Raw genomic sequence first — 24,457 nt, 5'->3', positions numbered from 1 at the left:
GACCTTGCTAACCTGCTCTCCATCACGTTTACACTGATTCTCAGGGCAAGATGCTTCAGACCACCAGGCTGAAAGATCTCAGTCACAACAGCAGCTCCTCGATGTCCCGCCATCTGTTGAACTTCCACGATCCTGAAGACGCGCCGTTTCACAGGTGCGCCCCATGGTCTGAAGAGACGGGGTGGCGGGACCCTAAATCCTCCCCCAGGACCCCACACCCCATCCGCCCTGGTGCAGCTGACCCAGTGCCAGGTGAAAAATACGGGCAACACCTGCTGGAGGACGGGCTCAGAGGCGTGGAATCTCGGAGCAAGAGGAAGGCAGGGGAGCCGCCCGGCGCCGAGGGGCGAGGGGTGGCCCTGTGGCAGCTGGGAGAGCTGGGAGCCTCCGCACCCCAGGCCTGGGGAGATCTGTGACGGGTGCCGACCTCAGGACGTGGATGCATGCTTCGTGATGGCCGTGTCCATCGGGAGGGGCGTCTGCGTCTGTGAGGATGTCCCTGCTCTGGGGGGACGCCTGCATCGGACGTGACCTCAGGAGGAGACAGTAGGGGTGACGGCAAGAGGTGTCACGTGGCTTCCTGACAAGCTCAGGGGCAGTGCCTCCAGGAACAGTCTCATCTGTGCTCACGGACCTCGGGGTAGACGGGTCAGCCCGCAGCAACGTCGTCGCAGGAGCGGCCGTGGCTGGGGAGAAAGACCCCCTGCCCCAGACCCCATGCGCTTCCAGACTCAGTGAAGGTGCACACGCAGCTAGAGACCCTTCGTGCTACAAATGTGGTAACACCTTTTTTATTTAGAGTAAGATGTGTTAACATCCAGCATGACAAAATTTGTACAAAGTTCACAATTTAAAAATGAATATCACTGCAACTTGTGATTCCACACATTTATAGCAAAATTAAAGTGTCAACAAACCCATGCCGTGTAGTACAAAAATAAATCAAACTTCAGTTCCACAGAGAGCACGATAAATATTTATACAAAATTCTGTCTTAATAAATGATTACTTAAATTAACTTAGAAATGAATATGAACAATAAGTTATAATAAATAAACTCTGATGACTCACAATAATTCCATATGAAAGGTCAGCATTCTAATATGTGACACTTTTGTGATCCCTATATAATAGTCACAGATAACTTTGATTTGATATTATGTACCAACGTTAGATGAGCAGCAGATTTGTGCTTAAAACCCCTTTCCATTGTACATAGGTGAGAACAATTAGAATCCCAAACTGATACTACCTATCACGCTACGGAAAGCATCACTATAACTGGCAAGGAAGCTGCAGACAGCGACGGGGCGGGGAGATGCATGTGCCGATACGAACAACGGGGGCCTGCGGGGAGGCTGGGGCCCCGGACGGGATATGTGGCCGCAGGTGGCGAGGCGCACCTGGCTTCAGCTCTCAAAAAGGCAATTCTGAGCAGGGTAGCTACAACGAATCACGCAACAGAAAGAGGGCCCCGCAGGGAAGGCGCTGCGGCGCCTGAGTCATCACACAATCTTCTCCCAGCTAAGTAGTAAAGTCCTCCTGGAAAACTGTAAGCTTTTGTACAGTGAGCAGTATAAAGTGCCGCTGGGATGTACATGTATTATACACATATATATACCGAGGTTGAGTATTGTATCAGAGCATTTGCGGTGAGGCCCCTGTAATGTCGTAGCATCATCAGGCCAGCGGGGAGGCCTCCTCAGATTCCTCCAGGGTCAGCGTCACGAGGCTACTGACACGGGAATTGCACACCTCCGTACGGATACATGGGACAAGGTGAGTGCAAATAGTCGACTGGCACATTGTGGGGCAATGACCCTGTAAGTCCTGTTCTGCTAAAAATATTTTTTTTTAATTTTTACAAAACCCATCTTTTTTTTTTTTCATAACAAAATTTTAAAGTACTTTTGTACTTCCTGCATAACATCAAGACATGGAAGGGAGAATGCTATCACATGTAAATCAAGTCAACAGCAATGGAAAACACGACAGGCCGTCCCGGGGACGCGTGAGGAGAGGGGAGCGCGGCGGCGGAGAGCGGTCTTACGCAGCGCGGAGTGCGGGTCGTCGAGAGAACAGTCAGTCTCCAGGGTGGAAACGAGTCTGAGATGATCTAGTGTAAAGCAAGAAAGTGCTGAAGGGCATTTAGTTACTCCCACCATCTGACGGCATTCGTTCCTAGAGCAGGTCACCAGCGAGCGGACAACGCTACGCGAACCTGCGGCCCGCGGGCCTCGGGAGGGCGGCCCGTGCAGCGCGCGCCGCGCCTCTGAGCAGGACGCGGGCTTCCTCGAAGCCAGCGCCGGGCGGGGCGCTTGTCCGAGCCGCGTTCCCGCCCAGGCCGGCCCGCAGCTCGGCCCGGTCACGCGAGGACTGGCACGCCGTCTGCCTTTATCCCCCACGGGAAACTCACGACAGCGACAACAGGAATGGTAACTGGATAAGGTGGAAGGGGAAAGAGAGTCTCAAAGGATCTTTGAGCGCAAAGGAAAACACACGGATTCTGTTGGGCAACAGACGGTTCAGAGGGCGAGGAGCCCTCGGGGAGGGAGGAGAAGGTTGCTCCAAAGCGGCCCGAGAGAGGAGGAGGAATCTTCGGGTCGTCCACCTCTACTCTGCCCCTGTCTTAGCTGAAGGTCCCACCGTCACACCATGTAACGCTCAGGAGTTAATTTAAAAGTGCTGTTTAAGCTGCTTTGAATCTTCTGCCAAGTTTCCATGGCTTGATGTTGTCTTACAATAAATTACTTATCTCATTTCTTACAGTTAATCCATATGCCATTTCCTTGGAATGCAAAAAACCTCATTTATTGCCCCCACCATACACCATCCTCCTAAAACAAACAAACAAAAAAATCACATAATATTTCCAAGCATTGTTCAAAAATAAAGCATTTTTTTGCAACCAATTCTTGCTATGAAACAATATGCACACAAAATGTATTTCTTAAATTCCGTAAGATCCTCCAACATGAGGCAAAACGATAACATCTAAAAAGTGGCTGAGGGGCCACCAAATGATCATTCAGAGCTGTTTTTGTGTGTGTGTGTGTGTGTCCATTTCAGTTCAAAATACTAAACATTTAATCACTAAAGCATTAAAAAGAATGTACACTCTATTTATTTTGATCGGCTTACCTCTTCAGAAATATATATACCCCCAAATGTGCATACATCAGCAGCTATAAACATTACATGGCATGTCACACTATGTCAGCTTATATGAAAACGTACAAAAATGTGAATGTATTCCAAAACTATTCTGCAGGTACTATCTTTAAAGCAAGACAGAAAATCATTATGAAGTCTTGTAAGCATAACACTGTTTCAAACAGAAATAAATAGAGAACACTTTCTGGTAAATTACAGCAGCAAAGAACAAGAGGCATCGTTTTTAAGCAAGATTCCACCACTACAGCAGCTGTTCAGACCTGAATTCCTCTCACAGCCTGCTTTATATTTTCCAGTAGAGCTTTATTTTCTGGGCTCTGATAACGGTCTTGATTTGTATACATGTCCGTCAAAGTAGTCACGTATGCATCAAAATTTTGTTCATTGATTGGATCCTACGAGATATTAAATAGTAGTTCATATGCAACTTTTATTTTCTTAATAGGATATTCACATCAGCATAAAATAGTATCCCAGCCTAACGCCACTGTCCTTATCTTACTTAAAAGGCCTTTCAGAGCAGCTTAACCTTAGGGGATTTACCGATCAGCCCCACCAGAGCGGTTCACGTTATGGCTTGGGGGAGCTAACCACAAGCATCCAAGGTCTGAGAACCACGAGGACAGAGCAGACAGACAGCTAGGCTAGGACGAGCACTGCGCGCGGCCCGGGGGCCTCCGCCCGGCGCCGGTCACTTACCATGTGCGGCAGCTGGATGTTGGCGAGGCTGTGGATCAGAGACTGGCTGAGGCTGGCGAGCTCGTGCAGGAGTGACTCGTTCTGCTGCTCGATCACCTTGTTCTCCTCCTCGATGGTCTTGAGGCTGGACTCCATGGTGGTGATCTGGAAACACACAGACCTCGGGCATGTAACACGAGCCGCCCCCAGCGCGGGGCCTCGGGCGCCACGCGGGGGCGCAGCCTCTGCGCTCAAATCCAGAGGTTTCCCGGTGAAGGCCTGGACGCTGAAGGGGTCACTTCGTGCGCTTTGAGTCCTCACACTCGAGCACTTGGCAACTGGACCCTAACAGCTGGTCTCTCTGAAAAGGAACTGGTGCATGAAGGCGGGCTAGGTTCCCAGGCTGTCTCAGCTTTCACGCAGTTTTTAAAAGGTCTTCTTGCCACTGTGCACAGACGATCGTGTGAGGACTGGCCTTGTGCCACCCAGGCATTTCTGCTGGCGTGACAGGACGATCTATCTGGATTAGTATCTTAGGATGTGGGGCTAACACATCCTCTTCTTCAGTTCGGTTGAGTCACTCAGTTGTGTCCGACTCTGTGACCCCATGAATTGCAGGACGCCAGGCCTCCCTGTCCATCACCAACCCCCGGAGTTCACTCAGACTCACGTTCATCGAGTCAGTGATGCCATCCAGCCATCTCATCCTCTGTCATCCCCTTCTTCTCCTGCCCCCAATCCCTCTCAGGATCAGAGTCTTTTCCAATGAGTCAACTCTTCGCATGAGGTGGCCAAAGTACTGGAGTTTCAGCTTTAGCATCATTCCTTCCAAAGAAATCCCAGGGCTGATCTCCCTTAGAATGGACTGGTTGGATCTCCTTGCAGTGCAAGGCTGAAGCTAATACTGCACAGAGAAGTCTTGAAATATTGGTTTATTTGTGAGTCACTATCCTCTCCAGAAAAAAAAAAAAAAACTGCTTTATTGACTATGCCAAAGATTTTGACTGTGTGGATCACAACAAACTGGAAAATTCTTCAAGAGAAGGGAATACCAGACCACCTGACCTGCCTCCTGAGAAATCTGTATGCAGGTCAAGAAGCAATAGTTAGAACCAGACATGGAACAACAGACTGGTTCCAAATTGGGAAAGGAGTACGTCAAGGCTGTATATTGTCACCCTGCTTATTTAACTGATATGCAGAGTACATCATGAGAAACACTGGGCTGGATGAAGCACAAGCTGGAATCAAGATTGCCAGGAGAAATAGCAATAACCTCAGATATGCAGATGACACCACCCTTATGGCAGAAAGTGAAGAAGTAAAGAGCCTCTTGATGAAAGTGAAAAAGGAGAGTGAAAAAGCTGGCTTAAAACTCAACATTCAGAAAACTAAGATCATGGCATCTGGTCCCAATACTTCATGACAAACAGATAAGGAAACAATGGAAACAGTGGGAGACTTTATTTTTGAGGCTCCAAAATCACTACAGATGGTGACTGCAGCCATGAAATTAAAAGATGCTTGCTCCTTGGAAGAAAAGCTATGACCAACCTAGACAGAATATTAAAAAGCAGAGACATTGCTTTGCCAACAAAGGTCCATCTAGTCAAGGCTATGGTTTTCCAGTGGTCATGTATGGATGTGAGAGTTGGACTAGAAAGAAAGCTGAGTGCTGAAGGATTGATGCCTTTGAACTGTGGTGTTGGAGAAGACTCTTGAGAGTCCCTTGGACTGCAAGGAGATCCAACCGGTCCATCCTAAAGAAAATCAGTCCTGAATGTTCATTGGAAGGACTGATGCTGAAGCTGAAACTGCAATACTTTGGCCGCCTGATGTGAAGAACTGACTCATTAGAAAAGACCCTGATGCTGGGAAAGATTGAAGGCAGAAGGAAAAGGGGACGACAGAGGATGAGATGGCTGGATGGCATCACTGACTCAATGGACGTGAGTCTGAGCAAACTCCGGGAGTTAGTGATGGACAGAAAGGCCTGGCGTGCTGCAGTCCGTGGGATCCCAAAGAGTTGGACATGACCGAGCGACAGGACTGACCCTCTTCGCAGTCACCAGGCAGGGGTCCTTAGCGGCCTGTATGGTGTCACTGCCTCTCTACCTCAGAGAAGGGTCTGGCATGGCTTCCTGACCGCTCTCCCTTCCTCTAACCTCCCAGAGAGAACGTAACCATTGCTGTGGAGCCTCCTGGCCTCCGCCTGCCGCCAGACGACCAGTCCTCACTGCACAGCAGGCTGGAGAGCTGCCCGCTCTGCAAAGAGAGCTGAGGGACCCTCAGCGACAGAATCAAACAGGGAGCTCCTGGAGGCCACAGCATGTGTGCTGGGCTCTGTGGGTCCCCAAGCTGGCCTCAGAGGGGATGCATGGAAACAGGACTGTCTGCCGTACGCCAGGCTCACAGCCTGGCGCCTCCAAATGGCAACCACCGATTGCCCTGAATTATCTGAATCTCTGCTCATCAGCTCTAAACTCTGATTTCTCAGGTAGGATGTCCCTGCTCACATCCAAGGATCCCAAGCAGTTGGGGTCTGAGGGAGTCCCTGACTTCAGCTTTCCCAGGTTTGCCAGGCAAGATCTGGCTCTTTGTGGATTTAAGAGCAATAACACTTGTCAGTAGGCATGTCTCTAGGTGAGAGTATTTCCCGTGGAAGGACACTCGTTGTCTTGGGCTTCTGACCCAGCAAGGTTCAGAGGAAAAGCCAGGTCCCCAGGAACTGCTCAGAGGTGGAACGGGGGGTGGGCAGAGTGCTGCCAGGGGGTCAGCATCCCCCGTGGCTGGCCCCTCGGGGTGGAGGGGCTGACCGCACTGCCACGGGGCTCCCAGTAGCAGGGAGGAGCCGTGGGCACTGGGCGCCTGGTGGGTACTGGGCGCCTGGCAGCATGCAGCCCGGGAGAGGCCAAGGCTGCTGTGATGGAGGAATGGCCCGGCTCTCCGTGCGGGGCACCCGGGGCTCAGGGAGGGGCTGGAGGCAGCCTGTCCTGCGGGTCAGGAGCCCCGTGCTCTCAGCTCAAGGTCCTCAGCCTGGGGACAGGGCCCCTGCTATTGGGAGCGTCCTCGTCTACCTGTGTGACGAGCAGCAGGCTTCCTGCAGCGGAGGGACGAGGACCTGAGGACAGTGTGTGCGTGTGTGCACGACCTCTTGCCCGGGCTCAGGATAGAGCTGAGACGTGTTAGAGACGTCCACAGAGCTGAGCAATCACTGATTTGATGAAACAAAACGTATACATAACTCTACACTTGAATTTTTTTTTTTTTGCCAAGCCACCAAGCTTTAGGGCTCTTAGTTCCCTGACCAGGGACTGAACCTGTGCCCCTTGCCTTGGAAATGCCGAGTCCTGGCACTGGACCCCCAGGGAAGTGCCTGTCCTGAGCACTTCTGATGGAGAGACCACTGAGCTCTCCTGAGCTCGGGACCCGCAGGGACCCTGCAGGGACCCTGGTCTCCAGCAGCCTCTGCAGGAGTAAAATGCAGGCCAGGCTGACGTTCATGCCTTTGAAGCAGCAGAACCAGAGCCTGCTTTTGCACTGAAAGCTCACATGGAGCCCACAGGTAACACAGGTAAGGGTGAGGCTCGGGTGGTCTGGGTCCCAGGTTGGGGGTGGGGTGGCAGGCGCCATGACCTTTGCCTCGTAACCATCACTGGGTGTCCAGTGTGGTCAGGGGACCCCGCTGAGCTCTGCCTTCACCTCCAGTCACAGCACAGTGGCAAGGCCCCCTCCCTTCCTGGGTGTCACTGGCACTGTGGGGGCGGCGGGGCGTGGGGGCACCAGAAAGCCAGGTGGTGGGGTCTCCAACCTTCCCACCCTGGAGAGGCTGTGCCCCCGGGGGGCAAGGACCAGCAGCGGCCTGTCCCTGGATGCGTAGGGAGGGTCCCAGAAAGGCTGTGAGCGTCCCGGAGGGGACGGCTGGGGAGGGGCCATCTGACCATGGGGAGGGGGGGTCTATGCAGGACAGGGCCCCCAGTGTCACCTCTGACCACACTGGGAGGGGACGGCTGGGGAGGGGGGACCTGACCACGGGGAGGGGGGTCCAAGCAGGACGGGGACCCCCAGTGTCACCTGTGACCACACCGGGGGTGTCCCGCCCCGGAGCCTCGTGAGGCACAGTCCTGTGGTCAGCTGAGCTGGGCGCCCTGGACCTGCAGCTCTGCAGCCTCAGCTCAGCCGTTGCAGGCCACACGTGTGGCCTGATGTGCGCACGTCCTGTGTGGCCGCTGCGGGCACATGGCGGGGGGTCAGGACGAGGCACCTGGGCTCAGGCCTCCGGCAGGGGCTCGGTGGAGACCGGACCTGGCCAGCCCAGCAGCCTCGCCGGGAGTCTGCGTGGACACAGGCGGGCCGGGAGCCCAGGGGTGGGCGGCCCAGCTTTGGCCTCCAGGGGATGAGCTCCCCCCTGCAGGGACAGGAGACCCTCAGGACCCACTGCTGGGAACCGCGCTTCACTGAGACTCCGACACGAGTGAACACTAGTCCACCAGGGGCCTTGCGGTGACAGCGAAGTTTGCCACTGAAATTGCCTCAATAAAAGACCAAGAAAAGGGTGAAAGAGTAAGGAGACTGGGCTGAGACTAGGGGATGCACGCCCTCTGGCGGCCTGGAGGCTCGATTGGGGGCCTCAGAAACTGTTACCTGAGTTCTGAGCTTGATCATATCAGCCTCCATCTGCGAGTTGGACTCGTTCAGCTCCTTGATCTCCTCGTCCAGCTGCTTGATTTCCTCATCATTCTCTATGCCTGCAGGGACGGGAGGGTCAGAGACGTGGGCCGGGGGCCGCCGTGGGGAGGACGGGGGGTCAGAGATGCTGGGCCCAGAGCCACCATGGGGAGGACGGGAGGGTCAGAGACATGGGCCGGGGGCTGCTGCGGGGAGGACGGGAGGGTCAGAGACGTGGGCCGGGGGCCACCATGGGGAGGACGGGGGTTAGAGATGCTGGGCCCGGGGCCGCTGCGGGGAGGACGGGGGGTCAGAGACATGGGCCGGGGGCCGCCGTGGGGAGGACGGGGGGTCAGAGACGCTGGGCCTGGGGCCACCATGGGGAGGACGGGAGGGTCAGAGACATGGGCCCCGGGCCGCCATGGGGAGGACTGGGGCACCGTCACTCCTCCAGATGGGGAGCCCAGTTTGCTGGGAAAACAGACTCTTGAATGAAGACGAAATGGTCGTGGGTTGTGGGTCTTCTCGTCCCCACTGCCATCCTCACAGTGATGGCACCTACAAACAGGGGAAGCAGCTGGGGGTCACAGACCCTCACAAACGGAAAGTTTTCATCTTCAGCGAAAACTGAGACGGTTCACCAGAGCCTGCGAGTGTGCCCCTCTGAACCCGGCGGTCACCCTGTGTCCTGGGCGTGGGTGTCCCTGGCTCTGGCCGTGACCTGTCTGCTCTGCGTGTGGTCTGCCTCTCTGTCCCCCCACCCCCTTCTCCCTGGACTCTCAGAAGGAGCCAGACGGCTGCTGCTGTATCTGAAAAGAAGACAGCAGGGCGCAACCCCCCCAAGCTGGGGTTCTGCAGAGGAGACTCCACACACACACACACACACACACACACACACACACACGACCGAAGCCCTGACTTGCTGGGTGCTGAGCGGGCGCTCTTGTGGGAGGCGCAGGGACCGGCTCCAGGTGGTGGTCTCAGAAGCTCCCGGAATACCGACCCTGACTGGTGGGCACACCCCTCATCTGAAGGGCCAGCTTGTGGGCCTTTGTGGGGCAGAGTTCGGGGAGGCCAGGAGGGCACTGCGGGCACCAGCTCCTGAGGGGGCCCGGGTGGGCTGCAGGGAGGAAGGTCGGAGTGCCTAGGGGAGCATCAGAGGCCAGGTCTCCCAGCCAGCTGCTGCTGTGAGGCTTCGCCAGGGTCAGAAAGGCCCTGGCCCTCGTGGTGCTTGCCCTGGTCTCCTGTGGTTGGGAGTCCCCAGGGGAGAGCAGAAATCCTGCAGGCAGAGGTGCAGGACGGCCACTCCCATCACTCGCCCGACAACTGGGGGAGACTGGGGGCCACTGTCCAGCTCTGCAGAGAGAGGGGTCCAGTCTGCCCCAAACGGAGGGCCTCTGACAACCCAGAAACCCTGCGCATGCTGCACCCGGCACCAGCGCCCAGGAATCGAGAAAAGAGCGAGAGGGGGTTCGGGTCTTCGCTGCTGTCTGTAGTGAAATGAAGGAAAAAAAGACTCAAGAGAGTAAAACAGCCTCCTCTGGAGGAGTCCATTTCTTCTAGGACATCATGTTTCCTTGTGAATGTGATCAGGCGGGACGTGTCGTTGCGCTCAGCTTGATTTCCCTTTAATTACCCTTCCTTCCCAACTGTTTCTCCCACGGATCTGTCTCAGGTGGGAAAGTCAGCCTCACGGGTGAGGTGGTCTCGAGCGCCCCCCTCCCTCGGCCGCACTCCCACCGTGACCCGGGGACCCCGTGTCCACGGCCCTCATCAGCCCCTTAGGTCTGCAAGGCGCTTCTCTGCAGCCTCTTACAGGGTCCAGAGGGTCAGCAACGAAACGTGCCTTTCCACCAAACGCTCCCGAAAAGCAGCCCAAGGACACAACAGACGATGCTGCCAGTACAGAAACGAGGTCTACGCTTTCTCAGCGGTGGACCGCTGTTTCCCCCTCTGAATCTGTGACCAGGCCTTTATGGAAATCCCTCAAAATCAGGAGCTAGGGTCAGCTGAGTCAGCGTATGCAAAAGCAGCCACTTGGGAGGTCTCCATCAAGGCCATGGCCAGTGTTATTCTTCTGCTGCTGGAGGTCAGGTACAGCTCAAGGTAAGAATGCATAGAAACAATCAAGGTAAGTGCATAAAAATCCTGACTTGTAAAGCAACCAAATCATGAGTTAATTTACCATGCAATGAGGATTTGCCAGGACCTTCCTTTACGTTCCTTAAAGGGCTTCCCTGGCGGCTCAGGTGGTAAAGAACCCTCCTGCAATGCAAGAGACTGTGGTTCAATCCCCGGGTCGGGAAGATCCCCCTGGAGAATGGCATGGCTACCCACTTCAGTATTCCTGCCTGGAGAATTCCATGGACAGAGGAGCCTGGTGGGCTACAGTCCATGGGGTTGAAAAGGGTCGGACATGAGCAAGCAACTAACAGTTTCACTTCCTCTAAGTCCCTACCCATCCCGGCGCAGCGAGTATATCTCATGTGAAACCTGCGGAAACGTCACAACCCTGCCTGGATCTTTGGGCTGTGAAGGTCAGATTTTCTCAGTGGGTTTCTGTTCAGACTTTTGGACAAGCTCTCCAGGTTGTACTTCTTGTTTTTTAGCTTTGGACAATTTAAAGTCTTCTCTTCTCCAGGTGTGCTTTGCAGCTTCAGCTGAAGACCAGCCGTGTGAAGAGCGGGCTATCACATTTTTCTAAGAATCACAGAGAATCCGCCTCTATTCCCTGACCCCTGAGGCCCAGCTGCCTTTGCAGATTTAGTGATCTTCTTTCGGATTCACACTGGCTGAAGGCACTGCGGCAGGCTCTGATGCTTGCTGCGGGGCACGTCTCCCCAAGGCCCCTTAGGTAGCAGCTCTGACCCTCTCGGTAAGGATGCATGGGTAAAGATGAAGCAGTCTTCTCTCACAGGGAAAATAAAACGTCTGATTTTTACTTGCATGTAGCACGCCAGTGTCAGTGAGCAGACGTGACTGCGTGTCAGGAAGGTCCCTGATGCTGGGGTCTGTACATGAGGCCGGTGGAGCTCGTCCCAGGGAACCACCCTCTGTGACCCTCAGAGCCGCTTGATCAAGAGACCAGGGTTTGGATAATTCGTGATAAGAAGGGTGAAAAGCGCGCTATGCATCTGCCTGTATCCAATCCGAGATTCATGTTTCCCTTGAGTCATGAGTGTGTGAGTGTGATTGTCAGTGGAACAATCCACTTCGGGGCTGGCAGTCTGAAGATCACAACACTGTTACAAGACCCAGGGAACGGCGGGAAGACTAGCACGCCTCAGATTTCCATTGAACTTGCCTGATTGGCTTGTCAGGATACTCTATCAATGGTACTTCATATACAGCGAAGCCTGTGAGATACTCCAGCATGTCAGCACTTTTGTCTTGGGGCTCAGTTTGGTAGCTCAGTCATGTCCGACTCTTTGAGACCCCATGGACTGCAGCACGCCAGGCCTCCCTGTCCATCACCAACTCCTGGAGTTTACTCAAACTCATGTCCATTGAGTCGGTGATGCCATCTAACCATCTCATCCTCTGTCCTCCCCTTCTCCTCCTTTCCCAGCATCAGAGTCTTTTCCAGTGAGTCAGTTCTTCACATCAGGTGGCCAAAGGATTGGAGTTTCAGCTTCAGCATCAGTCCTTCCAACGAATATTCAGGACTGATTTCATTTAGGATGGACCGGTTGGATCTCGTTGCAGTCCAAGGGACTCTCAAGAGTCTTCTCCAACACCACAGTCCAAAAGCAACAATTCTTCGGTGCTCAGCTTTCTTTCTAGTCCAACTCTCACATCCATACATGACTACTGGAAAAACCATAGCTTTGACTAGATGGACCTTTGTCTGCAAAATAATGTCTCTGCTGTCTAGGTTGGTCATAGCTTTTCTTCCAAGAAGCAAATGTCTTTTAATTTCACGCTGCAGTCGCCATCTGCAGAGATTCTGGAGCCCAAGGAAAGAGTCTTGGGGCCAGATTCTGGCAAAAGGGAACTAGAAGAATTTTGATAAAGTTATGAGATGAGAATGTGGTCTCTCTGGAATATAGGTGAAATCTTAGGAGCCTGTTTCACTGTTTTGAACTTTCATCAAAGAGCATCCATCAGTTATCACGTTTTCTTCGACTTTCATGGAAAACCAGCGTCTACACAGGGGACAGAGATCATGTGACCCGTAGACGTCCTGAAGTCTGGAGGCGTTTCTGAGCTGCCCTGATGAGAGGGTTAGCAGTCTGGGGTTTAAGGCTGGCTTTCCAAACACGACAGACAGACCCGGAATCCGAATCCATATCTGCTACTTACCAGTCCGGTGATGACTACTCTCCTTAATCCCTCAAAACCCCAAATGCTTGCATCACAAATGGTCCCTGTCAGACACAGTGGCTCTAAGAAATCAACTGTATGTCAGATGCCTGACCTTCAGTGAGACTTGCCAGACAGGGGCCAAAGAAAAGCGCCAGATGCCGCCGTCCGAGCGGCCCACCAGCACCAGGCCTCTGCAGGCACGTCTCTGCTCTGGCTGCAAAGTAGAGCAAACTGGTTTTGTCCTGCTGACCCGGTCATGGGAGCTAAAAAAATAGCTAAAAGGAAAAATATTGCATCTGCTCTAGTGCAGTGGGCTTCAATACTTTGAATTAAAAAATTAACAAAAGACACACCTCTTCCTCACAAGTCCTAAAATTGTCACCTAAAGCTTTCTCTTATGACGTTAAATAGTTGTCAAAAATGTATATATTTCTAGAAAATTGTATGTTGCAGAGTATCTTCAGTATATTTCCATCAAACCCTTGAGTCAAGTGTTTAATTTATGAAAACAATCTACTGTGTAAATTAAGTGGCAAATCAGGTTTCATTATCAAAACAATTTGCCCATCAGATCAACCTTCCAATGGAGGTCATCTTCACTTTAAACCCAACAAAAACACTAGCCTGGGCCCCCATGGAGACAGCCCTCGTGCCTCTGAGTTTCGGTCTAGGAGGTTAGTAGGCGTGTGGACGGTGGACGGTGGATGGAAGCGGGGGGCGGGCGTGTGGATGCGCTGCGCAGCACAGGCTGCCTCCCTCTCTCCACTTGAGCTCAGCCCTGCTCCCCCTTCCCCTGCCCTCTGCCTCCCGGATGCGCCCTCAGGAGCCCAGCATTCAGGAGCGCTTCCCTTCAGGTGAGTCCTGTCTTAGCTGACAGCGGGGACTGCGGCGGGGGGAACGGCAGGCCCATGGCCGCTGGGTTCTCAGTCTGTCAGATTCTGGAGAGTCAGGGGGAATTTGAGGGTCTGGTAGGGAAGTTCCCAAGGCCCTCCATGGGAGTGTGCCCCCAGGTCACCCCCCGAGAGCCCAGGTCGCCCCTCAGAGCCCAGGTCACCCCTGAGAGGCCCAGGTAGCCCCTCAGAGCCCAGGTCACCTCTCAGAGCCCAGGTCACCCCTGAGAGGCCCAGGTCAACCCTGAGAGGCCTAGGTCACCCCTCAGAGCCCCAGGTCACCCCTCAGAGCCCAGGTCGCCCCTCAGAGCCCCAGGTCACCCCTCAGAGCCCCAGGTCACCCCTCAGAGCCCAGGTCGCCCCTGAGAGGCCAGGGCGCCCCTCAGAGCCCAGATTGCCCCTCAGAGCCCCAGGTCGCCCCTCAGAGCCCAAGTCACCCTCAGAGCCCAGGTCACCCCTGAGAGGCCCAGGTCAACCCTGAGAGGCCCAGGTCGCCCCTCAGAGGCCCAGGTCGCCCCTCAGCGCCCCAGGTCGCCCCTCAGAGCCCCAGGTCACTCCTCAGAGCCCCAGGTCACCCCTCAGAGCCCAGGTCACCTCTCAGAGCCCAGGTCACCCCTCAGAGCCCAGGTCGCCCCGCAGAGCCCCAGGTTGCCCCTCAGAGCCCCAGGTCACCCCTCAGAGCCCAGGTCACCCCTGAGAGGCCCAGGTCACCCCTGAGAGGCCCAGGTTACCCCTCAGAGCCTCAGGTTACCCCTCAGAGCCCCAGGTCGCCCCTCAGAGCCCAGGTCACCCCTGAGAACCCCAGGGCATGAGAGCCCAGCTTCGAAGCCCCCTCCCGGAGGGGAGAGAGCGCCAGGTCCCCTCAGCCCTCCTGGGTAGAGCGGGGCCCTGGCCGGCGGTGAGCCAGCTCTGGTTCCCTCCCAAGTCGCCTACCTTAGCTTCCCCCTTCACCCCTCTGAGCTTCCTTTTCCTTCTAGGTAATGGAGAACGTCAGGCTCGGGCTGTTGATGATATAAATGAATCGGTGCACAACACCCCCGGACAGAGCTGCAGGCAGGGGAGGGGGTCCTTCCCTCAGCTCAGCGCCCCCGACAGCAGGCACGAGGGGAGGGGGCAGTTCTTTCGTTTCCCTCCCTCCTGACAGCGAGCGTTAGACGCTCAGTCGTGTCCGACGCTGCGACCCCATGGACTGTAGCCCGCCAGGCTCAGTGGGCATTCTCCAGGCAGGGATGCTAGAGTGGGTTGCCAGGACCTCCTCCACCTTCTCTCCTGAACGCTTGACCAAAACCATGCCAAACAACAGGAAAACCAAAGCCCCTGCCGCACAGCTCCCGGGAGGGAGGCTCACAGGCCCGCAGTGAATGTGTGGGGGGTCCCAGAGGAGACCCCGATAACTGTGCGGGGCTCCAGCTACTCAGACAACACGGGGTCACTCAGAACAATGACGGGCTTTGGGGGACGAGGCCGGAGCAGGCTCTTCTCTAAACTTCAAAAGGAAAGAGGGAACACTGGATTTTAGAACCGGAAAGAGGCTCTGGGACCTGCAGACGTGCCCCTTCCCGTTCAAATGAATGCCTGGGGGGGAATGCCTGGACTGAGGACAGAGCTGCTGGCCCGAGCCAGCCTGGGGCTTTGGGCGGGCCTGGCCACGGAGTGACCTTGGACAAGGCGTACCCTCTGGATGCTCAAGAGAAGAGAGTGAGAGGTTGTCTCTTCCTCACACACCGTGGGGGCCATGCCTTCAACTGCGGAGGGCAGGTGTGGCTGACATGGGCAGTGACCACTGACTCCTAGCCCCCCAAAGAATCTCCTGAGTCCTGCCCTTGGGTCAGACACACAGGGATGAGGCCATTTATCTGCAGAGTGACGTGCTCAGCTCTGGGTTCAGTAAGAAATGCCTCTAGTCCTGGCAGAAAAGGCGCCCCGACAGGTGTGGAGAGAGCGGACTGTCAGGCCGGGCTCGGCACGGACTGGGCTTGGGGAGACCCGGGTTTGACCTGACTCTGCAGCTTCATCTCCAGGTGACCTGGGCTCCCAAGGTCCTTGTCTGCGGGCAAGTGTGTGACAGAACCTACAGCAGGAAGACACGCTCCGAAATCTGGAGTCACGGAGCTGAGCTCGGATGCAGAGATGAGCCGATGGCGACCCCAGAGGGCGACCCCGTTCACCTGGGCTGGGCCTGGAGTTGGGCGTCCAGCCAGATGAAGCCTGGGCTCCTCGCCCACGTGGCACCCACCCTTTCTGGTTCCCAGCTGCGCTTGGCCGACATGGAAGGAGGATTCCGAGGGTCAGACGTCCCACAGGAGGGACGCCAGCCGGGACCTCCCCAAGCTCCGGCCGCCGTCCCGGCGGGAGGCTCCTCCTGCAGTGTGCAGACTTGCTCACCCCGCTCCTCGCTGTGTCTGCCCTGCTCCATCTATCGGAGTCAGAAGTGGGTGCGGGCTCACGTCAGTTTGCAGAAGAATTTCTGCTTTAGCTCCAGGGTCGTTTGCAGGTGAGATGTCGTGCTAAACATTTCGGAAAGAGCTCAGTGGATGTGGCTTTCCTTGGGGCAATGTGCCCCTCGATGGCTGAGTGAGACGGGATGTTGGTGACCTTGGAGTCTCTAGACCGGCTCCGTCAGGCTGGTGGGCTGGTCTGAAGGCTCCTGTCCAGCTGGTCCTGCGTCTCGAGCCCGCAGCTGCCTTGAACAGACGTGGGCCTCATGGGACCAAGACTTCGGGTGAGGCATCATGGCCCTGGCTGCCTTCCTGGTGGGTGACGGGGCCCATGTTGAGGACGTTGTCTTTGCGCCCCTTGAGCCATCCTCAGAACCGAAAATGAATGTCCAGTGAGTGCCGGCAGCTTCCAGATGGCGGCTAGGGCTCCCAGCCCCATCAGGCCAGCATGAGGCAGGGCTGGATCCTGGTCTGCCTGGACCCCAGCCCAGGAAGTGGAGGAGGAGGGGCCGGGCTCCACTGCCACCCTGTCCTGGGGGCCGGGCTCCTGTGATGCGCCCAGGCCTCTAGCCCAGGGTGACCGTGCCTCCGGGGACACAGGGTCAGGGAGGCGCCTTGCCCAGAGCCTGGATGCACGACTTCCACAGAAAACCTGCTCTGCCCGAGCCCTGCTCCCCAGAGTCCCCCCAAGGGGTCTGGAAGGGGAGGCTCTCACGGGTCACTTTGTGGACTCCCGATCGCAGTCGCGCTGAGCTCTGCTCACCAATGAGCGCAGAACCTCAGTGCCCGGGATCACACACAAGCACTGCCCGGTGGCCGAGGACCGGCCCTCCCGGGAACACGCATGGTCAACCTCCTTGCGCCTGGGCCACTGGGCTGTGGTCAGCACATCCGTCTGTGTGTTTGTTGCAGAGACGTCCTTGTTTAACGCATGTGCTGGTCCATTAACACTGGACTCTTGGCCAGCAGCCCTAAGACGGGGCTTAAGACGGAGGCCTGTCACGGCCTCCTCGTGCCCAGGACCCCAGGTGGCACCACAGCCCTGCCTGGTGCCTCTTAAACCGTGATGTCTCCAAGAGGACAAGACACAAGCTGGGAAAACACAGCGCCCAGGGACCGCGCGGGAAGAGGGCCCTGATCAGGGACCCCCTGTAGGAGGAGGCCAAGACGGGGCCCTGCGGGAAACTGACCAGGGGGCTCCCCCCGCCCCCGCCCGCGCCCACGCCCACACCCCAGGGGCCTGGAAGTGCCTGGGGGTCAGAACACAGCCTTGAGTGTTCTGCAGGCGAACCCACCGCTGTGGAATCTGGGGGCCGCAAGGACAGACCGGGACTGGACTGGTGCCCTGGCGTGCGCCCGGGCTTCCCGCCTGCACCTCTGTGCCCCTGCAGGGGAGCATCTGGAGGAGGGCTGTGTGGACGGACAGACAGGCGCAAGGCTGGGCCCCAGAGGACAGTGGGGAGGGGGCGGGCTGCATGTGGCCGGGGGACCCCTGACTCGGCTCCCTGGGAGGCCGCCCCCCGTGGACTGGCTCTGGACAGGCGGGAGTGACCGGAGCCCCCCTGCACGAGGGGCTGGGGCAGGAGGATGGGGGAGGCCGGGCGGGGGCACTGTTACCATTGCTGGCCCGCTGCCGGATGGTCAGCATCTGCTCTCCCGACAGCTTCGCCTTCTTCATGGCGGACGTGGCCCGCGGGCATCCCGACAAGCTGGGGGCGAGACAGGAGATGGCGTGAGTCGCGCGCTGGGGCCCCAGCGGCAGGGAGAGCAGCCCGGGGCCCTGCCTGGCAGAGGGCACACCAGCCGGGACGCGGGCAGGCACGGCGGGGACCAGGGAGCTCGGGCTGGCTCGGAGACCAGGGCCGTGGCGTGGCCGGCCGAGGTCTGGCCACCGGGCTCTGGGGAGCCCCTTCAGGCTGCGTCCGCCTTTGAGGGTTTCCGGAACTCTTACGGAGGAACCCCCTTCTTTAAAAACTTCCTTACGGAAAGACTCAAACCTGCACAAGGGTTGGTTGCAAAACGTACCGAAGTGAAAGAGGGAGCGAGGAGCCCCAGGCTCATGCTGACTCAGCAGGTCCCCTCCCCGCAGTCACTGGGAGAAATCCAGGGTCGGCCTCCCAGCCGCGCGGTGTGAACACCTGTGGACTCCCGGACCCTTGGGGTCTGGCGCCTGGCTGTCTCCTTACGCGCACGCCCAGGTCCCCTGCGTGCTCTGCACCCTGGGCTGGGCCCCGGGTCTGAGCTGTGTCTCTGCGGGACGCCTCTCCCCATTTCTTACTTTCTGGGCCCATCTGAGGGCCACCCCACCCAGGGGCGGAGCACGGGGTCACTAGGCCACACGTCTGCCTCGGCTCAGTGAGCTCCGGAGGCCTCCTCTGACGCCTTCTCTAACACTTTCCCGACATGCTTTCGGCAGGTGTTTGGTAGGGGGGACAGGTCTTCATACAATAAGGAAGTTCCCAGTTGTGGGTTCGAGGGGACGCTTGTCTCTGACGACTGTACAGGGTTCTCCCCCAGGAGGCTGGGTGACCGCCCCGCCTGCCGCTTCTCCTGGAACCTCGATGGGCCCCAGACTCGCTCAGGAAGCTTCTAGATCCACAGGGGAAGGGGTTGCGGGACGAACAGGTTGCTTCCTATTCGCACCCCTGGGACCATCAGCCCCAGGCCCATTGATCGGAGGCCAGCGTGTCCCCAGGCAGGGGCTCCGGGATGCTCATGGATCGAAAGCTGTGTGCTGAGGGTGACCGTCCACTTCAACCCTCCCACCTGAACACCGAGCGGTCAGAGGGAGCAATGGACAGAGCGAGGGTGGACAGAAAGGAGGCAGCCCAGCCACACGGAAGCCAGGGAGGGCCGCAGTGTCTCCAGGCGTCCGTCAGCAGGCGGCTGGTGCCCAGCAGCAGGATGACCTGCAAGCGGTCTCACACAGGGGCTCCTGGACCCACGCAGAGCATCAGAATTAGCTTTCAGTCTGCAGCGGTTTCTCTCAGTTTCCAGTTAACTGAAGCGCCGGCCGGAAGTGACAAGCTAACAGTGCCCTGCAGCCGGAGCTGGGAACTAAATTAGGAGACAGAGGCCCAGAGATGGACGTGTTCTGTGCACACAAGCCCGCTCTGTGCTGCTCCCATTCCGATCCTGTGACTGCATCCCAGCGCGGCTCAAATTTGGAAGTGCCCTGGGTAGGCAGCCTCAGCTTGGGTGCTGGGTGGCCGGGTCCCCAGCGAGGGCGCAGTGCCATCTAGCGGCCACTCGCGCCAACCTCACCGGGTGCCAGGGTCCCAGCTGGTCCAGGGATCTCAGGGCCAAGCCCATGCAGTGGGGCCTGCTGGGGCGACTCTGGGGGTCTCAGTGCGATGGGGGTGGAGTCCTGGAGGGGGGAAACCCAGCAGCCCTTAAGGAGACATCGCTGATGAAAGCCACACTTCTCCTGGAGGGGCCCAGAAAGGTCCAGGATCCAGATTCCAGCAGCAAGGAGTTAACTGGTCTCTGCCCCAGGGCCCGGAGTTGGGCCCCAGACTGGCTGCGGCTCCACCAGGAACTCCAGGGAGGGCTCTGGGCAAACGCTGCCAGGGCTTCAGAGGGGACGGAGGGGATGGGGGCCCGGCATTTTATCAGGACTCACCCCCACTGTGCTGCAGTCCACAGGGTCACAAAGAACAAGACACAGCTGAGCAGCGGAACAGCAGCCCCCAGCCCGCCCCACCCCCGCCCACCAGAGGAACTCCCTTCAGGAGGATGTCGCCATGAAAATAGCTCAGCACATAACATTCGCAGGGTGGGGCGGTGGTTAGAGAGACACAGGACAGTGGGGTGGTATTGCTTCGAGGTTTGCTCATGGCCCAGAGTGGCTGGGAGTTGGGAACCGTGGGCCCTGGCCTGGTGCGAGGCCCCGCCTCAGTCTCTGTCCCGGGAAAGGCGGGTTTGCAGTTCTGGTACCTCGTTTGTGCCACCGTTTGTGACTTCACCATTGCTGCTAAAGCCCCCGTGAGGACACAGCACACGGCTCCCACGCTAGCGCCGCCTTCACGAGGTAACTCTGGGCCGCGCCACCTGTGCACTTGGGGGATGGGAGTGCGGCTCGGCAGGCAGGCACGAGGCACCGGCGTTGGCAAGGGCGCATGTCATGCCCGCGGAGCAGCTGGCTTTGAATTGGCTTCCTGGGACCTCAGGGCTGGTATGGGGGCACAGGCTGTCCTCTGACCCCCAGAGAATCCCTGCCTCCCCTCACTTGTTGATCTGCTCCCATTTCAGTGTGTAGGGCTGTCCTTGCTGCCCTTTCTCAGTCCACAACGCAGAGCTGGAGTTTTTCCCCCCAAATATTCTTGAGTTTCTCCCAAACCATTTGGTGCCAAATGTGTGCCCTGAGCCTTGGAGAGAAGGCAGTGTTGGAACAGCAGGCTCTGCACCCAGACACCTGGGCCTCGGGGCAGTTGGGGTGTCCCGGTCACGGGTGTTAATCAGCAGGGGGCTGCGGGCAAGACGGGAGAGTGGCAGGCTCTGCAATCACAGTGTTTCCCGGCTCGGTGCCCCTCCCCCCGTGTGTCTTGATGGCATCACGGGGGAATCAGCTGTTTGTGAGGGTCTGGGAGCCTGGGCAGCAGCTATAACAGGATTGCTGGGGCCTTCTCTCCAAGGACGGGGAATTGAGGGGCTTGCACACACTCCTGGAGAGGACTGCCGTTCTGACCCACTGTTTGCCCGGAGTTGCCGTGGAGCCTGAGGGCAGGTGTGGAGTCAGACCGCCCACAGGGATGGCCTTCGGAGGATCAGGTGAGCTTTCCCTGGCAGCGTGGGGACCGCGCTGCTCACGAAGGGGCTCCAGCGCTCTTCCCTTGGGCCAGTGTCCCGCTGGCATGGCCGAGAGTGATGCTTGTTTACGAAGGCGTGGCTGGTGCCCCTGTGGGGAGGGGGCTCAGGGATCAGAAGCTCAGGGATCAGTCCAGTATAAATCATTGCTGTGGGTGGTCGTGTCCCCAGAGGACGCTGATGCCCTGAGTCCAGAACTGACAGGACCCAGTGGGAAACTGGCCTGTGAGGCACCCTTTAATCAAGGTGACATGGTGCTGGAGGGCTGGGGGGGGGTTGTCCTGTGACCTCACGAGGGAAAAGAGGGATGTTTGGACCCGGACACAGAGGAAGGGTGTGTGGCAGAGGGCAGAGACGAGGCGGTGCCCCAAACTGCCCTCCCCCCACCGCAGCCTGCCTGGGTCGCGAACTCTGACCTCTGACCTCTGACACCGAGACGACAAACTGTTGCCTTAACACCGGAACACAGTAGGTCGTGGTGTGTGTCAGGCAGTGTAGGAAACCGACACCATCATATCTGTTCACCAGTCCTGGGCTCCTCATCCGCATCGCCCATTCTGCTATGCCATTTCTGTTTTCAGATATGAAAACTGTTCGCTGTTCTCTGAGTGCGGTTTTTTCTTGCCATGAGTTCAGGGGCACTGGCACATCTGGGGGAGCAGGTGAGAGTGCAGGGGGCCCCCGACACTGAGGACGTAGGGCAGAGGTGCTGCAGGAGGGGCCTGGGCTCCTGGCAGGGGGTGACAAGTGTGGCTGGGCGTGTCCTCACCCAGCTGGGCCCCTGGCTGCCCACGAGGGCTGCTCAGGGTGCCTTCCCAGATTGGGGACCCAGCAGGCAGGTGCTGAGGGCAGCAGAGGGTGAGCCCGGAGGACTCAGGGCCACGGAGCTTCAGCAAGGGCACTGGGGTTCGGATGGGGCCTGCAGGGCATTCTGGGTGCTGCTCAGCCCCGAGCCGTCCCAGGTGGGAGCCCCCACCCATGCACTGCGCACATGTGGGCCTGCACTGACTCAACCAAGCACTGGGGAGCCTCGGCTCTTGCGTCGTGCTGACCGAGCATCAGCCGTGGGCCCAGCAGCCTCACACGTCCAGGACCCTGGGCCTGCAAACGGAGTGGCGGCGGGTGGATGGACGTGCACACGCTTCTGGAGGAGAAAGTCTGAAAGCACCAATCGTGGTGGCATCTCCCCAGGAGCTGCCCCCAGCCCATGTGGTCTCGGGCCCAGGAGGCCGGCGCTGTGACCCAGCTGCTAACATTCACGGGCCCTGTGGGATTCGCGGTTTGGAACAGATGTTGGATCTGAGTTTTTCCCTTCTTAGTGCTTTCTCACAAGTACTGAAATGTGGAGGTTGGAGTAAAAGAGTTCATACATCTGAGGAGCTTGCAGGGGCAGCGGTCAGCGCAAGGTGGGTGGACAGGGGATGGGCCGAGGTGCCCGGTGTGAGGCCTGCCCCAGAGAACAGGGCCTGTTGGCTTCCTTCTCTCCTCCCAAGGAGGCAGACTGATTACAGCGTGAAACGGGGGCCTGGCTGGTTCCCCCAGAGGAGTACCGCAATCACAGTGAGTCAGCACAGGGGTCTGCTCCAGGGAGACGATCTCCACGCCCGCAGCATCTTTCCTCCGGAGGCCTGGGACCCTCCGCCCTCCTCACCTCCTGCAGATCTCAGAGAATCCAGAATGGAGGCATCTCCTCTCGTAAGTGAGCTGCCATGATTCCAATGTCCTTTCCTCAAATAGAAATCTACCAGCCAGACTGGAGGCCCTGCCACGCCCTCCATTCTCTCCACCCCGCCGCCAGGAGGCAGTGGGAGCCAAGGTTTGGAGAAGGCGGGAAGGGGTGTGTGATGGCCCTGGGGAGAGGCAAGTGTCCAGGGGCTGGACAAGAGCCCAGTAGGAGCGGGTGCAGGGCTGGACTGTGGCCAGACCGGTGTGCCGGGGCTGCGATGCTGTGAAGTCCGGGTTTACCTCCAGCCGGTCTCCAGCCGGGAACCCTGGGGCTGCTTCAGTGTCCCATGTCCACACGTGGGGTTTGGGGGAGTGTGGCCATGGTCTCAACCTGAGAGGGAGCCCACGTCCACGCTCCTGGGCAGATAGCGACCCATCCGCTGAGGCCAGGCGCTCCTCCCGTGGGATGGCTCGGCGGGAAGAGGTCTGCCCTCTGCGCCCCCTCTCCCTGGGGTCCATCCCATGGCACCAGGCTTCTTTCGTCCCTGCCCTGCAGCAGCCTTGGCCTTGGTCTTGCAGATATACAGACAGACAGACTGAGATGCTGGTGGTCCACGGACAAAGCGCCCAGATAGTCCTTGGCTGTCCAGCTTTCTCCTTACTGGCACCTCTGAAATGGAACTATGCAGACCTCAGGGAGCTGTGGCTGCTTGTCGACATAAATTTTGGTTAAAAAAAAACAAACCAAAAAACAGAAACTACGGCTTTTCCACATCACAGAAAGGCAGGTGCATAAAGGCTCTCTTCTCCTTGGACTCACAAGCATCCCACGTGGACTGCATTTCCCAGCATCCCATGCAGACTACATTTCCCAGCATCCCTTGCACTAGGTGATGCTATGGACCAGGTTCCACCCGTGGGGTAAGAAGGAAGTAATCCGTGTTCCCCGACTCCCAGGGGGATCCTCCACATTCTCATCGTCTTGGGCTGTGGAATGAAGACCACCCTTGAAGAAGGTGCTGAAGGTGACTGAGACCTTCTCTGCTGTCCCCTCATCTTGTTCTGTCCTGTGAGCAAGAAAGGAACCTCCAGTCTTTGGAGTGATTCTTAAGGCTGCGTATCCAGCTCACATTTACATTAAAGGAAAAGGTTGATTACAAAAATAACTCATAGAAGTCACTCACTATGGTGACATTTTTACAGTTCTCTTGGGAAACATCAAGCACAATAAATATCCTAAAAAAGGCGATCTCTTCATTTATAAAGGACTGTAAGGGAACTGGAAACAAATAAGCTAGGTCATGTGGTCCAGGTGGGAAGAGGTTTAAGAGGGTCTGGGAGGTAATTTTTTAAAAAATTATTTAGATGAAGCCCAGTGAGAGACGACTTACTTCTAAGATCAGTTACGCACTTATTTGTTAGGGTTAGAGCTTTAATTCTGGAGAATCTTCCTACTCTACGTAAAGTGGAATGAGACTGAAGTGAGAGCACAGTGTGGCCAGCACGCTCGCACGCAGAGCAGCTCCATGGCCACAGAAGCCCCCTCCCCAGCCCCTCCCTCCCGGCCTCTGTCTCTCCTGCAGAGGAGGCTCCACAGTTTCCATAGTCCTGACACCCCCACTCAGGCTGGGGGGCCTTTCCAATCAGCTGAGCCATCGTCCCCACCCCCCGGAGGCCGGTGAGACCCTGCCAGGGTGTCCTCTCTCCAGCCCTTCCCCTGACACCTCTGACCCTGATCCTGGAATCTGACCCGGAACCATTCCAGGCACCTTGTCACATGTCTGGTGAGATCCTGGTGCCGTGGTCAGTCTGCGTCTCAAGATCTGGCCCGTC

The 24,457-nt window shown here is 57.3% G+C and overlaps 1 protein-coding gene across 8 annotated transcripts in view; it reads right to left on the bottom strand.

Moving 5' to 3' along the window:
* The window catches only part of MYT1L (myelin transcription factor 1 like), a 167,481-nt gene continuing 143,777 nt past the window's right edge, over positions 754-24,457 (bottom strand). For 2 of the 8 annotated variants that reach the window (XM_018052729.1, XM_018052731.1), the window contains exons 19-22: positions 17,771-17,862; positions 8,491-8,600; positions 3,874-4,017; positions 754-3,569 (exon numbers count right to left, since the gene is read on the bottom strand). In XM_018052729.1, the coding sequence (XP_017908218.1) occupies positions 3,429-3,569; positions 3,874-4,017; positions 8,491-8,600; positions 17,771-17,862 (487 nt within the window). In that variant the 3' untranslated portion in view covers positions 754-3,428. The remainder of the gene's footprint in view (positions 3,570-3,873; positions 4,018-8,490; positions 8,601-17,770; positions 17,863-24,457) is intronic. The other 6 variants (XM_018052732.1, XM_018052736.1, XM_018052730.1 and 3 more) reach the window with 3 other exon arrangements.

This window comes from Capra hircus, chromosome 8, assembly GCF_001704415.2.
Source record: "Capra hircus breed San Clemente chromosome 8, ASM170441v1, whole genome shotgun sequence".
In the NCBI taxonomy this organism is placed as follows: Eukaryota; Metazoa; Chordata; class Mammalia; order Artiodactyla; family Bovidae; genus Capra; species Capra hircus.
This window is presented reverse-complemented; position numbering and strand designations above follow the sequence as displayed.